We start from the raw sequence: 13,711 nt of genomic DNA, 5'->3' as shown, positions 1-13,711 counted from the left end.
GGCCTCTCAGCTTCTCAGGAGGAAAAATCCTAAGGAAAGGATTTTTCATAAAAGATGTCTGCCAAAAGCTGAACTGATGCCTACACATAGCACTCTCAATTCTTAAAATATCTGCCTGTTAATAACCATTTACTTCAGCTTGTCACACAGTGGCCCCACTGACAGGGAAAAAGTAAATGACTTCCAATTTTAATATATTCAGCTTGGTGGCTGACAAAAGCACCTCACACTATTACTTGAGTGCAGAAGATTTAGGTTTTCACTGAAGTAAGCAATCTGGAGGTACAGATGCTTTGCCAGTTGACTGCCTCATGCAGAGCCACCCCAAATGGCAGCAGCAGAAGGGACTGAGCAAAGCCCCACGGAGCTCACCTGACTGCGGTCATCTGCTGCAGAGAGAAGGGGAGGTGATGGCAGCGTGCTGGGGTCCTGTTCACCACTGCTGTGTTTTCTGCCACAAAGAGAGACACATTGACTTGTTGGTTTTAAATGAGCCACCCTCATTAATCTGCCACTGGCACAGATCAGGCAGCCCACAGTACAGTTTTCAGAAACATCTGGTTTCATGTACTTTTTGTTCAGTACAGGTAAAAGCAACAATACAGAAACTGTCAGGGACATGACAATGCAGCAGTTCATGGAGCTACAGTTTCAACATTTTTGTAGAGATGAAAGGAACCTGGGATAGACTTTTGCCCACTTTCAAGAAATCTGCCAGAAATTGTGGTTTTTCTTCTGTTACCTGCTCTTGTGGCTAGGTTTCTTTTGATTTTTTTCAGTATCTTTTCTGAAATAGCCTTACAGATAAGACAAAACACCAGTTGAGGAAGTGAAACATCTGCTGAAGCACAGTAATTTTACTGAAGAAAAATTTTTTACCTTCAGTTTAAATTTGTGACCTAATACCTAGTTAGCAAATAGAAGCCCTTGACTACATGTGCATTCTGGAAGATTTTTTTTCTTGGATTTTTTGGTCTTTTTTGTTTGATTGGTTGGGGTTTTTTTAGGAGGAGCAATTAAGGGCATGGGTTTAGATTAAAGCAGAATCTTTTATTTCATCCTTTTTGTAAAAACCCCAGTCAGCATGCTCCAATCAGGCTCTCCTAGGTGAGCAGCCCTTTGCAGGTCACCTTTAGCACACCCAGCCCTTCTTGCCTCCTCTCAGTGCCCAGCTTTAGCTCTGGGATGTTGTCAGGCCCTGACCTACAGAGCACTGCTCTTCCTACAAGTGACAGCAGACAGCAGCAGTACTGTTACTTCAGCTGAGGTTTTGCTCAGTGAAAAACCCTCTGTGGACACTTTCTTCTGCCCTTTAGAGCACTACATAAACCACAGGCTTTTCTTCTTGCTCCATGATCAGTCTCTAGCTATCTACTGGCTTGGCATGTTAAGTCACCCTTATGTGTTTGCTTTCCTTCCCTGCTTTTTTTTTTTTTTTAATACAAGTAATTACTATTTTTTCTGTGACTGTTTATGAGATGGTTCTTTCCCATTAATTTCAATTTAACATTTATTGAAGCTCAATTTTTGTTCCCTCCCAATGAAGTCTTGGCTAAGTAACGATTCAGGAAGTATCTACTCTTATTCCTTTCTGGTAATGCACACAAAAATAGCTGTCCAGGTAGAATCTGTGAGAAACTGGCACTCACTTTTCTTTCATTCACCAAAAAGCAGACAGACAATCTTGTATCCATGTATTGACTCCAAATTACTCTGTGACTGTAAACAAATATTTGGCCACTTATTTCATTTTTAGAAAAGACCGAAAAATAGTTTGAGAGAACAATTCCAGATTGGAACTGGGTTGGTATTCATGCTTCATCTTGTGCCTTTTGTTACTATTGTTCTGACTACCCTCTGCTGTGCAATCACTGAGGTTCCAAAGACACCGAGCCTCCAGCCCTTTAGAAAAGCAGAATTGCTGTAATTCACACCACTGACAGAAGTGGCCTGTTCATAGCTGAAAATCCTGGCTTGGTTTTTCCATTACTGAAATTATTTACAAAGGCAATTTGCCCTTCTCTTCCTACTGTGAGAAGCAGAGGACGAAGCAGGGGTGGATTTCCCACTCCCAGAACAGCAGCAGCAGCCGAGCTGAGAGGTGCACACCAGGTTAGCAGCAGCTTCTCCCAGTGCCACGGGCTGCAGCCAAGGCGCCCAAACCCACTACATCAGGCATGGCCCAGCTGCAGCCAGGCACTCCACAAAACCAGGGAGGATCTCACAAAGCTCCAGGAAGCAGCATCTCATGCTACTCTCATGCAAGAAGGAAAGCATCAGGTCTTTCCTAGCCATAGGGAGCCTCAGTGAAGGGCTGCCTGTTTGCACAGAGCCGGTTTGTACCAGGAGAAAGCTGCTAATACAGCTCACATCACCAGTGTAGCACACAAACTCATCTTTGTGAAGACTTGTCTCATTTCAAGGAATTTCCTTTGCTACTCAAATGAAATTACATATAAACAAAAGGAATCTTCCAAAGTGGTCCATGTCTGTTCATTTTGCTCACCTCCTCTGCTTTACAGCAGCAACAAGGTCTGGCCCTGAGAACATGGAGAACAAACTGTCTCCGTTAGCTGAGGAGGTCTCATCACTTGAGCTGGCAGAGTCCCCTTGAGTACCAGACCAGCTGTTTGTCACATCACTGCAAGACAGAAATTGTATTAGTCCTTGTATTTACTGTGCCTGGCCCAGACTATGTGGCACAGTTGTGCTGAATCTTTGTCCCAGGTGATACCTCAAGAGCACAACATTGCAGCACGTGGTAAAATGTGCCAGTAATACAAATACTTTCACTAGTTCTGAGTGGTCACATTAACTGCTCTGTTACAGCCTCTTTATATCTATCTAACTACAATAATTATACCAATTAGAAGCACCTCTTCTGTTCAGGAAGGAGAAACAAGTGATGCTTGGGTTTGGAATCATTAAGTACTTGACTTTTTCACTGCCAAACTGAGCTAGAACACATTTCCATACTGGCTTTACACTAGAGACTCACTGCTCCTACATTATGGACAAATAGAGAATCTTGAAACACTTCTTGTGTCGTAAATAGTTATGATTTGGGAGATATTAAAAACTACAAATGTACCTGCTGTGAGGTACCTGCCTTTTAGTAGCAGGATTAAGTGGCTAAAATCTGGAAAACCGAATTCAATCAGGCACCACAACTTTGACAGCATCACTTTTCATCAAAACTTTTTCATCAAAGCTTTTTCATCAAAGCTGTTTTCAAAATACACAAAGAAAACTCTCCTGAATACATCTGTGCTATAGATTCCTTATTTCCTCTGTTGGGAGTCCCAGTCAGTCTCCATGCCACTCTAAGGATGACATCAGGCATGTCAGTGCCTTGGGATCAGCAAAGCAGGCAGGGCCACATTGCTCCTCTGAACAGTGAAGTGCAACTTTCACAGATGCAGCAGCAACTGAAAAAAACCCCAGTATTCCCACATTCTGCCAAGTCTGGGTGCAAAATCAAGTTCCACAATAAACCATGCAGCCTGTGCAGTGTCTTACCCCTCTGTGAAATAGTCAGGGAAGGGCCAGGTTTTGTGGGGGTCATCAGGAAGGGGCCAGTTGCTGCGCGCGGTGCTCGGGCGCCGGACGTGCTGCGCTTGCCTCTTCTGTTGCATAGCCTGGTTCACCCCAGCCACATAGCGAGCAAACTCTGGATCAGAGCCAACTGAAGGAAAGAAACAACAAATCATTGCTGACACTCGGCTATTTCTGCTGCACTTCAGTGCTTCAGGTCTGACCATACCCCACACCACAGAAATTCCTCCCTGATGATAAATGGCAGCCAGCAGTGCATGGGTCTGCATGGAGCAGTGGAGAACTCTGAGCAGGAAATGTTTCCAAAGAAGAGACACACAGCATCCAGGGTGGGTAATAATTATCACATGGGAGTACACCTGCCCCTTGCATTCCACCAGGGAAACCGTGTTTGTACTATGATCCTGTCTATGCTGAAATGTCCAGTATCAGAGACACTGATGAAATGGACACTGCACATTTATGCACACATGTGAAAAAGAGCAGAACAGTTACTGTAGCTGATACCAGAGTGCAACATGGTTTCCAGCTATGTTGTGATCCTGCTTGGATCATAGGAGAACACAGAGCACCAAAACTGCCTCCGTCCTATAAGGATGAGACAATTCTGGAAACATTCTGATTCTGACTACAAAATATTTCAGAATAAGAATTATATTTACAGAAAAAAAACCAGTAATTTAAAAATTCTTCTATTCTCAACATGCTTTTTGTGTCCCAAGTGTCCAATAAGGAATAAGCACAGTCTTGAGCAGACACAGCAAAAGCCTTAATCCAAAAGTGTTTCAAATGCTCCATTGATCAGAGCAAGCAATTGCTGTATTCAAAAGGCTGCTGATAATGAGTCACTAACTGAGTCTCCACAGCTTCTCTTTCTTTTGCCTTTTCTTCTTCCCTGAGAAAAAAACTTGGCAATCTGACTGGATTTCTGGAAAATGTCTAGACTACATGCACAGTGATTGCAGTGGGAAGCACTGAGCTGCTGGCTTGCCAGTCTCAGCTGGAGATGGAGATGAAGAACATCCAGCAATCCTGCACAGCTCACAAAGCAGAGACCTTGCATCTGACAGCTCCCTACATTCAATCCTGCTTTTAGAGGATATGTTTCCTTGTTCTCCTTTGACACATCCAGAAAAGACCTCCACAATGTTTTGCTGAATGCAAATTAAATAGACAGTGAAGAAAACTTTGTTTCTCTGCCTCCTTTACTAAGCAAGGGCTATCTGAGAGCTATCTAGGAACAAAACATCCCCAGTGGTGCTTGTTCTCCCTCTGAAATACCTTTATGTCTATTTAAGATGAGGCTGGAAGCCAGACAGTTCCTCAGATCTAAGAACAGAGTCTAGATGGATTCTGAAAGATATCCAGGCTTTTTTACCTGTGGACAGCATTAAGTTCTAAAGTGCTGATATATTCAAAATAGAAGCTTGTGGTAATTTTTACCTCACTGAAAACATCAGGTGAGCAGGTTTTTATCAGATAGCAAAAGATTGGAGTTACCAACATTCCTTCTATTATGAAGTTCTTATTGCAACATTCCTTCATCAGGTTCTTAGTGATGACTAAATACTACAAAATACATTGTTGGGACTAGTTAGGTCCTTAACATGAAAAGCCATAAATTTCAATTTTATAAATTCTTAATCAGCAGTTTTGCATCTGAAGAGAGACATCATTTTCAGACTCAAAGTATTTATCAAGAAAGTAATGTGTTTTGTTTCAAATGAGAAATGTCCAGTCCTAGGAAACCCTGGAAATGAAAAACAGTGTTCTGGTTTACAGCTTTTTGTACAACACTAAAGCTTAAAATGTAAATTTCTACACCACAGCTCAACCTGGCAAGTTCTATGAAGAAAAGTTCTTTCTAGTGGAAGAGTATTCAGTTGGAAGGATTTTTGTTTGGTTTTGGTTTTTTAAATGCCAGATCTGTGAAAAATTCTGGTTTTACTTATCACTACAACTGCAGCAGTGTGTATCCTAATCCACTGAGCACCATTTATGGACCTTGAGTAAGTCACCCTCTCCAAGTACCACCTTCTGCATCCTTGACATTCATCAAATGGAACAACACAAGTAGTTTTTTGTACAGCTAAAGGAAAATACTACAGAAAGAGAATGGATTTAAAATGCTGAGAATACCAGTCCTTTGCATACCTGCTTTCTTTTCCCCCCACACACATGGACTTAGTGCTTGCTGAGAATAATTTTGTCCTTCCTTAGAGGCTGTGATAATCCTTAAGTCTATACCCTCAGTCTGTTTAACTAAGATGATGCTAATTCAGACTTAGAGTTATTAAGCAACAACGTAACTATGGTGGCTACTTTTGCCATAGAAACTCCACTAATTAATCAAGGAAGCTGACAAGATAACTATCATAATTATGAGTCAAAGGAGCTGGTTTAAGACACCCACACATTCCAAACACAGAGAGTGCAAATGAGCCCGGGAAACTGAGCCCTGCTTTGATGAAAGGTTTCCCTGTTCTCTGCTCCTCCCTCAGGCAGCTGCCATAAATGCACACTCCAACATTCCTGCAGCTGTGTTCCAGGCCAACAGAAGTCACATTTACAAGGCAGCAGCTGTGTAAGTTGTTCTTAATACCACCATCAGAATCTCACAATCACAGAATACTCTGAGTTGGAAGAGACCCACAAGGATCATCAAGTCCAGCTCTCAAGTCAATGACCCACATGGGGATTCATCTCCTCTTAAGTTCCACAGTCAATTTCTTGGTCTGGAGATATTTATGACTCTAAAATTTTATCTTAATTAATCTGTATTTACAATTTATTGGTGGTCCAAACACATGTGGCAAACCTCATGGCACTTGCTCTTTAGTCTCTAATCCTTTGACATCCAAACTTTTCACTGCAGAACCTACAGCTGTGGAACAGGAACCAGTTTGACTCCCAGGGAATTGGGGAGCAATGCAGGGAAAATGTGGGGATATGGGAAAGATGTAACCCAGCTGTACCTCCAGGTTACAGGAAGAATAATTTTGAGGAGAGGGAACACACCTGAGTTCAAGAGTTTGTTTTAAACAATTTTACAAACTAAGTATAGGAAGAACAAACATCATCTGTAAGTATGTTTTCAGTACTCTGGTGTGCTCCATATAGGAAAGGTCAGACTACCACAACTGGGACAAGAAACAAGGAATTGGTTCCCATGCTTACTTATTAATGAGAGTTTTAAGATCACCTCCTGTTAAAAAAGCAAATTAGCACACACACAAATCCCTGCTTGCACTGGTCAGCACCCTTACATCCAGTGGGCAGCACAGGGAAATGACAGATATTGCCAGCAATATTCACAGTATTCTTTAACAAAGAGCCCTTACAAAAAGCATAATAAAGGAAAAGACACACACCTGCAGGGTCAAAAGGCAGGATTTCTCCCAGCATCCCAAACACTCCATCAGTTTGGTCACGATTTGGCCACGTGTTGTTTCTAGGTCCTTGTGGTTTCTGTCCTAACATCTCTGCCATCATATTGTCCATATAGCTGCTCACAAGACCCAAGCTGTACAAATCAGAGCTTAAATCTGAAAAACCAGGATTGTTCCACTGATTTATATGAGACAACCCAGCTCCAACAGCCGGAGCTTGCTGCTGTGAAGAGTTACTGAGCCATTTGGCAGGTACACGTTGCTGTGGTCCAATAGGTTGAAGCAGGTGTTGGTAATACTGCATTTGCTGCTTTTGGGACTGCTGCTGGGACAAGCCTTGCTGAGGAGGGTGCAGTGGGGTGTGAGACACAGACTGTGGCTGCTGTTGAACTGCTCCCGACTTCTGTTCTGCTGCTGTAGAGGATGCAACAGAGTTCCTTCTTTTCACCAGCGGAGAAGTCTGCTGGGATTTGCCCATGTTAAAACCAGACAAGAAATCTATAACATCCTGCATTTCTTGGTCAGTTGGTAAATTCATACCTTTGTCATCCTTGCCATCATCCGGTTTGAAGAAGCTGTCCCGTCTCTCCACGAGGAAGCCGTTGGCCAGCGGGTTGCTCGTGCTCTGCGCTGCCTGCAGGGCATCCGCGCTCCGAGGGAAGCTCCCCATGTTCAGGATGTTCTGCAGCCGTGCGTCCATGCTCGTGGGCATTTTAGCTTTCTCCTCTGAGCTGGAACTTATGAAGACGTTTTTGGAAGGTGTATTGGGGATTGAGTAACTTCCTGTGTTACTTGTACTAGCGCAGGAAGTTTTTTTTGTAAACCGTGAGGTCAGTTTGGAGAATGTCTTTTGCAGACCCCCTGAAGATTTGCTTCCATTCCCCGGTGGCATGTCAACCTGGCTCCCAAATTCTGAGATTTCACGCTGTAACTGGATCTGAATACAAGGCAAAGCTTGCTCCCTGCATCAACAAAAAACATGTATATCAAACCACCTAATACATAACTGGGTTTGGACTTTGGGGAAAACGTGTATTTCAGTAATAGCTCAAGAAAGAAACAACACCAAAGACTGCCAAGTCCACCAGCTATTTCTTATGGTAACAAAGCAAATTATTCTTCATATTTGCAATACTTTCCACTCCCTAAATTTTAGTTGTGCTTCAAGACCTCAATGGAGACCAATTTAATATAAATGAAGTACTTTTGTAAGAGAGAAGCAAATACTTTTAAACCCTTAGATATGCTGCTAGTTTGGTTTTAAGCAGTCTCCTGTATCTCTGGATGTACCCAGAAGGCATCTGTGGGGATTAAGTGTCTCACTCTCAGTCTGACTCCTGTTTTCCCCTTCTGATGAAATGGCACTGTCAAACCCCTCAGCACAAATTATTCAACAACAACAGCTTAGTTTGAACTAGAAAAGAGATGTACCTTCCTTCCTTCCACCTGTGTATATCAAACACAGCAGTATAGAGCACATCCACCAGCCCCAAAGTCTTCTCTGGATCCAGACTCCTCTGTAGCAAAGACATTGTTGCTGGATCTTCTTTCAGACACCTGTTATCATCAAGTTTAAATTAGAAATCAAAATGCTTATTTTTTTACATTAAACAATTCTACCACATCAGTCAGAATACTGAAGGCCAATTGCTGCACTCCTGCAGAACGACCTGGGAATGCCTGGTGGTTACTGGGGCATTCTAGCTCTGCTTGCTGTGGAGTAGAGCTAACCTAACTGTGAGGTTCAGCAGTACAGTGTACTGAAATCATCACTGACAAGAGCTCTTCAACAGGCACAGCAACAAACACAGAACACACAGCAAACCTTTCTGGAACAGGGCAGGAGCCTGACACAGCCCCACACACGCCAGGAGCCTGAGCGGGGCAGGGTCTGCACGGTGACGGCTCCGAACCTCCCGTGATGGCTCACACATCCCCCAGCATGGGGAGTGATGGCTCACACACCCCAGTGATGGCTCACACATCCCCCAGCATGGGGAGTGATGGCTCACACATCCCAGCGATGGCTCACACATCCCAGCGATGGCTCACACATCCCAGCGATGGCTCACACACCCCCAGCATGGGGAGTGATGGCTCACACATCCCAGCCATGGCTCACACATCCCAGCCATGGCTCACACATCCCAGCCATGGCTCACACATCCCAGCCATGGCTCACACATCCCCCAGCATGGGGAGTGATGGCTCACACACCCCAGTGATGGCTCACACATCCCAGTGATGGCTCACACATCCCAGCCATGGCTCACACATCCCAGTGATGGCTCACACATCCCAGTGATGGCTCACACATCCCAGCCATGGCTCACACATCCCAGCCATGGCTCACACATCCCAGTGATGGCTCACACATCCCAGCCATGGCTCACACACCCCCAGCATGGGGAGTGATGGCTCACACATCCCAGCCATGGCTCACACATCCCAGCCATGGCTCACACATCCCAGCCATGGCTCACACATCCCCCAGCATGGGGAGTGATGGCTCACACATCCCAGCCATGGCTCACACATCCCAGCCATGGCTCACACATCCCAGCCATGGCTCACACATCCCAGTGATGGCTCACACATCCCAGCCATGGCTCACACATCCCAGCGATGGCTCACACATCCCAGCGATGGCTCACACATCCCAGCCATGGCTCACACACCCCAGCGATGGCTCACACACCCCAGCGATGGCTCACACATCCCAGCCATGGCTCACACATCCCAGCCATGGCTCACACATCCCAGCCATGGCTCACACATCCCCCAGCATGGGGAGTGATGGCTCACACATCCCAGCCATGGCTCACACATCCCAGCCATGGCTCACACACCCCAGCCATGGCTCACACATCCCCCAGCATGGGGAGTGATGGCTCACACATCCCAGCCATGGCTCACACATCCCAGCCATGGCTCACACATCCCAGCCATGGCTCACACACCCCAGCCATGGCTCACACATCCCCCAGCATGGGGAGTGAGGGCTCACACATCCCAGCCATGGCTCACACATCCCAGCCATGGCTCACACATCCCAGCCATGGCTCACACATCCCAATGATGGCTCACACCTCTCAGCGATGGCTCACACATCCCAGCCATGGCTCACACACCCCAGCCATGGCTCACACATCCCAGCCATGGCTCACACATCCCAGTGATGGCTCACACATCCCAGTGATGGCTCACACACCCCAGTGATGGCTCACACATCCCAGTGATGGCTCACACATCCCAGCCATGGCTCACACATCCCAATGATGGCTCACACACCCCAGCCATGGCTCACACATCCCAGCCATGGCTCACACCTCCCAGCCATGGCTCACACATCCCAGCCATGGCTCACACATCCCAATGATGGCTCACACCTCTCAGTGATGGCTCACACATCCCAGCCATGGCTCACACATCCCAGCCATGGCTCACACATCCCCCAGCATGGGGCGTGATGGCTCACACATCCCAGCCATGGCTCACACATCCCAGCCATGGCTCACAAATCCCAATGATGGCTCACACATCCCAGCCATGGCTCACACATCCCCCAGCATGGGGAGTGATGGCTCACACATCCCAGCAATGGCTCACACATCCCAGCGATGGCTCACACATCCCAATGATGGCTCACACATCCCAGCGATGGCTCACACATCCCAGCCATGGCTCACACATCCCAGCCATGGCTCACACATCCCAGCCATGGCTCACACATCCCAGTGATGGCTCACACACCCCAGTGATGGCTCACACATCCCAGCCATGGCTCACACATCCCAGCGATGGCTCACACATCCCAGCCATGGCTCACACATCCCCCAGCATGGGGAGTGATGGCTCACACATCCCAGCCATGGCTCACACATCCCAGCCATGGCTCACACATCCCAGTGATGGCTCACACATCCCAGCCATGGCTCACACACCCCAGTGATGGCTCACACATCCCAGCCATGGCTCACACACCCCAGTGATGGCTCATACATCCCAGTGATGGCTCACACATCCCAGCCATGGCTCACACATCCCAGCCATGGCTCACACACCCCAGTGATGGCTCACACACCCCAGTGATGGCTCACACATCCCAGCCATGGCTCACACATCCCAGCCATGGCTCACACATCCCAGCCATGGCTCACACATCCCAGCCATGGCTCACACATCCCAGCCATGGCTCACATATCCCAATGATGGCTCACACCTCTCAGTGATGGCTCACATATCCCCCAGCGTGGGCCGGGGGTCCCTGAGCGCCACCGGGGCTCGGGACGCGCCCCCCGCGGTACCGCCCAGCGCCAGCAGGCGGCGCTGCCCCCAACCGCGAGCCACGGACAGCGGGGACATCCCGGAGCTCGGGACACGGACACCCGGACAGACAGACACACACACACACACACAGACACTCACTCACTCCTTCCTTGCTCCCCTCCCCTCTCCTCGGGACACTCCTTCCCTTCTTCCTTTCCCCGGCAAACAGCACCATACACGTATGCACACATTCCTTTCCTTTCCTTTTTCCTTTCCTTCGGACACAGCACCAGGTCATACAGCATACATGCATGCACACATACATTCCTTCCTTCCCTTCCTTCCCCCAGGACACAGCACCGGGGCTCTCCTTCCTTCCTTCCTTCCCCCAGGACACAGCACCGGGACTCTCCTTCCTTCCTTCCCCCAGGACACAGCACCGGGGCTCTCCTTCCTTCCTTCCCCCAGGACACAGCACCGGGGCTCTCCCTCCTTCCTTCCCTGCCCCAGGACACAGCACCGGGGCTCTCCTTCCTTCCTTCCTCCAGGACACAGCATCGGGGCTCTCTTCCTTCCTTCCCCCAGGACACAGCACCGGGGCTCTCTTTCCTTCCTTCCCCCAGGACACAGCACCGGGGCTCTCCTCCCCTGGCCGTGCCAGCAGCCCCATTAGGAACAGGCTGCCTCTGTATGGAGTCCAGTGAACCAAATGTGTTGTACTGAAACTCCTAAGAGTGCCTCCTTCCCAGTTAGAGACAAGAGCTGCCATTGCCTCCTGCTCCCAGTGCTTTGAAGGGGAGAAACCCCCCCAACCTGCAGATCAACCATTCTTTACTGCAGACACAGCATCTCTTGGAGCCCTGAGGTCACGGCCCACACCAGCACCCAAAGAACAGCCCAGTGAAGAAAGAGCAAAGGCTCTCACATTAACTCAGCCAATTCTTGGCCTCTCTGGGCTCCAGCTGGGACCTGCCAGGGTGGAGCATAACACCAGTACTGGTAGATTGTTATTTTTGAAACATTCTCTTTTATCACCAAGCTTTTCCATTTCCTACAAGTCTCAGTGCCCCAGCACTGCCCCTCTTGCCTTGCCTCCTACAGAGGAGCCTGTCAGCAATGGAGGTGTTCAACAGTCCAGACAGAGGAACTTAAGGAAGCTGTGTCATAACTGTGCACATTATCTCTTCCATTTGTAACAATTCTCCCCATGTATTTCAGTCACAATCTGCAATACAGGATTTTTATTTACCAAGTTGATGGAACTTGCACCACAATCCTTGATCCTTCTAAACTTATCTGAGGAGCATAGGCTTCTTTATTTTCAATCTGTGCTGTGTCCACAACCACCTAGTAAATAAAATAAAAGGGAAATACATTTAAGAATTAGTTATTTTATCACGCCTGTAGTTAAACTCTAATAATCTCCCTTCCCAGTCACGCTACACAGGTACAAAAAAAAAACCAACAAATAAAACCAAACCAACACATGAAATCATTGTAAATTTACTTCTATTTTAATATAAAATTAGTTTAGTACAGAAACTAATTTCAAGGACTTAGTTCTTCTCAGTTCCATCCTGTAGTAATGCATCACGATGTTGTTACCAGCTGCTCCTCCTCCCTGCTGGTAGTTCTCAGTATTTTTGAGAATTTTAGCACAGTTACTACTTTAAGAGCTCCCAAACACCTACTCAGCAAAATGTTTTAAATGATTTCACTGTAGTGCATGGTATGATATAGACAAGAAACATCCAGCCAGAAACACTTCAAAACTCCTAACACAACCCCCCCTTTTTAAGGTTATAAAATTCCACACCAACATTTCTCTATCCTACCTAATGAAACTGTGCCATTATTAATTCCTGATTAAATCAAGAGAAGAAAAGTGACTGTTCAGTTTGCTGGACTCTGAGCCACCTGTCAGATGTCATGAGGAGACATGAACAGGAAAGCCTTGAAGACAACCCTGAGTCATGAACCTTTCTTTTTAGACAATGGCAGAGGAATGGATTCACTCCAGCTTCATTTAGCCTTTAATTTAGTGATAGTAAGTTCCATATTTGGTTCACGCTTTCTGTTGCTGTCCAGGCTGTGTGGGTTGGCCTTTTTGATCATTTCCATAATTTCCTATTTTGGTCATGCTGAAACAGCAGCTTTTTGGCAGCAGTCAGCAGTTGTTGCTTCAGTGGCCAGCAGATTAGCTGCACCATTTATCCTTGACATGCCACAAGTCCCCTGCTATAACTCAGCCTCAAGGGACATTATTGGCTTTGTTGCCATCACCTAACCTACACTGGGCCTGCTGCTAACTGGGTGTCTGTTACTGGGTATGAAAAAATGTGAATCAAAATGCTGAGTTTTTTCTCTCTCACTTTAACAAAACCATCAAATTACACTTGAATATAATTATTTCCCACCTTTCAAATATTTTAGTATAAGGCCTTCTTTTTCCTTCAGTTGACTCAGCCTTTGCTCAGGTTTATTCAATTTTAAACATG

The 13,711-nt window shown here is 46.6% G+C and overlaps 1 protein-coding gene across 1 annotated transcript in view; it reads right to left on the bottom strand.

Annotated features, from left to right (window-relative positions):
• Positions 1 to 13,711, bottom strand: part of GARRE1 (granule associated Rac and RHOG effector 1) — a 63,192-nt gene that overhangs the window by 4,178 nt on the left and 45,303 nt on the right. Inside the window, exons 8-13 of the mRNA XM_066557267.1 lie at positions 12,463 to 12,560; positions 8,376 to 8,501; positions 6,927 to 7,906; positions 3,520 to 3,685; positions 2,507 to 2,641; positions 373 to 451 (exon numbers count right to left, since the gene is read on the bottom strand). Of these exons, the coding sequence (XP_066413364.1) occupies positions 373 to 451; positions 2,507 to 2,641; positions 3,520 to 3,685; positions 6,927 to 7,906; positions 8,376 to 8,501; positions 12,463 to 12,560 (1,584 nt within the window). The remainder of the gene's footprint in view (positions 1 to 372; positions 452 to 2,506; positions 2,642 to 3,519; positions 3,686 to 6,926; positions 7,907 to 8,375; positions 8,502 to 12,462; positions 12,561 to 13,711) is intronic.

Source organism: Molothrus aeneus, chromosome 11, assembly GCF_037042795.1.
Source record: "Molothrus aeneus isolate 106 chromosome 11, BPBGC_Maene_1.0, whole genome shotgun sequence".
NCBI lineage: Eukaryota > Metazoa > Chordata > Aves > Passeriformes > Icteridae > Molothrus > Molothrus aeneus.
Note: the sequence above shows the minus strand (reverse complement) of the source record. Positions and strands in the feature narration are given on the sequence as shown.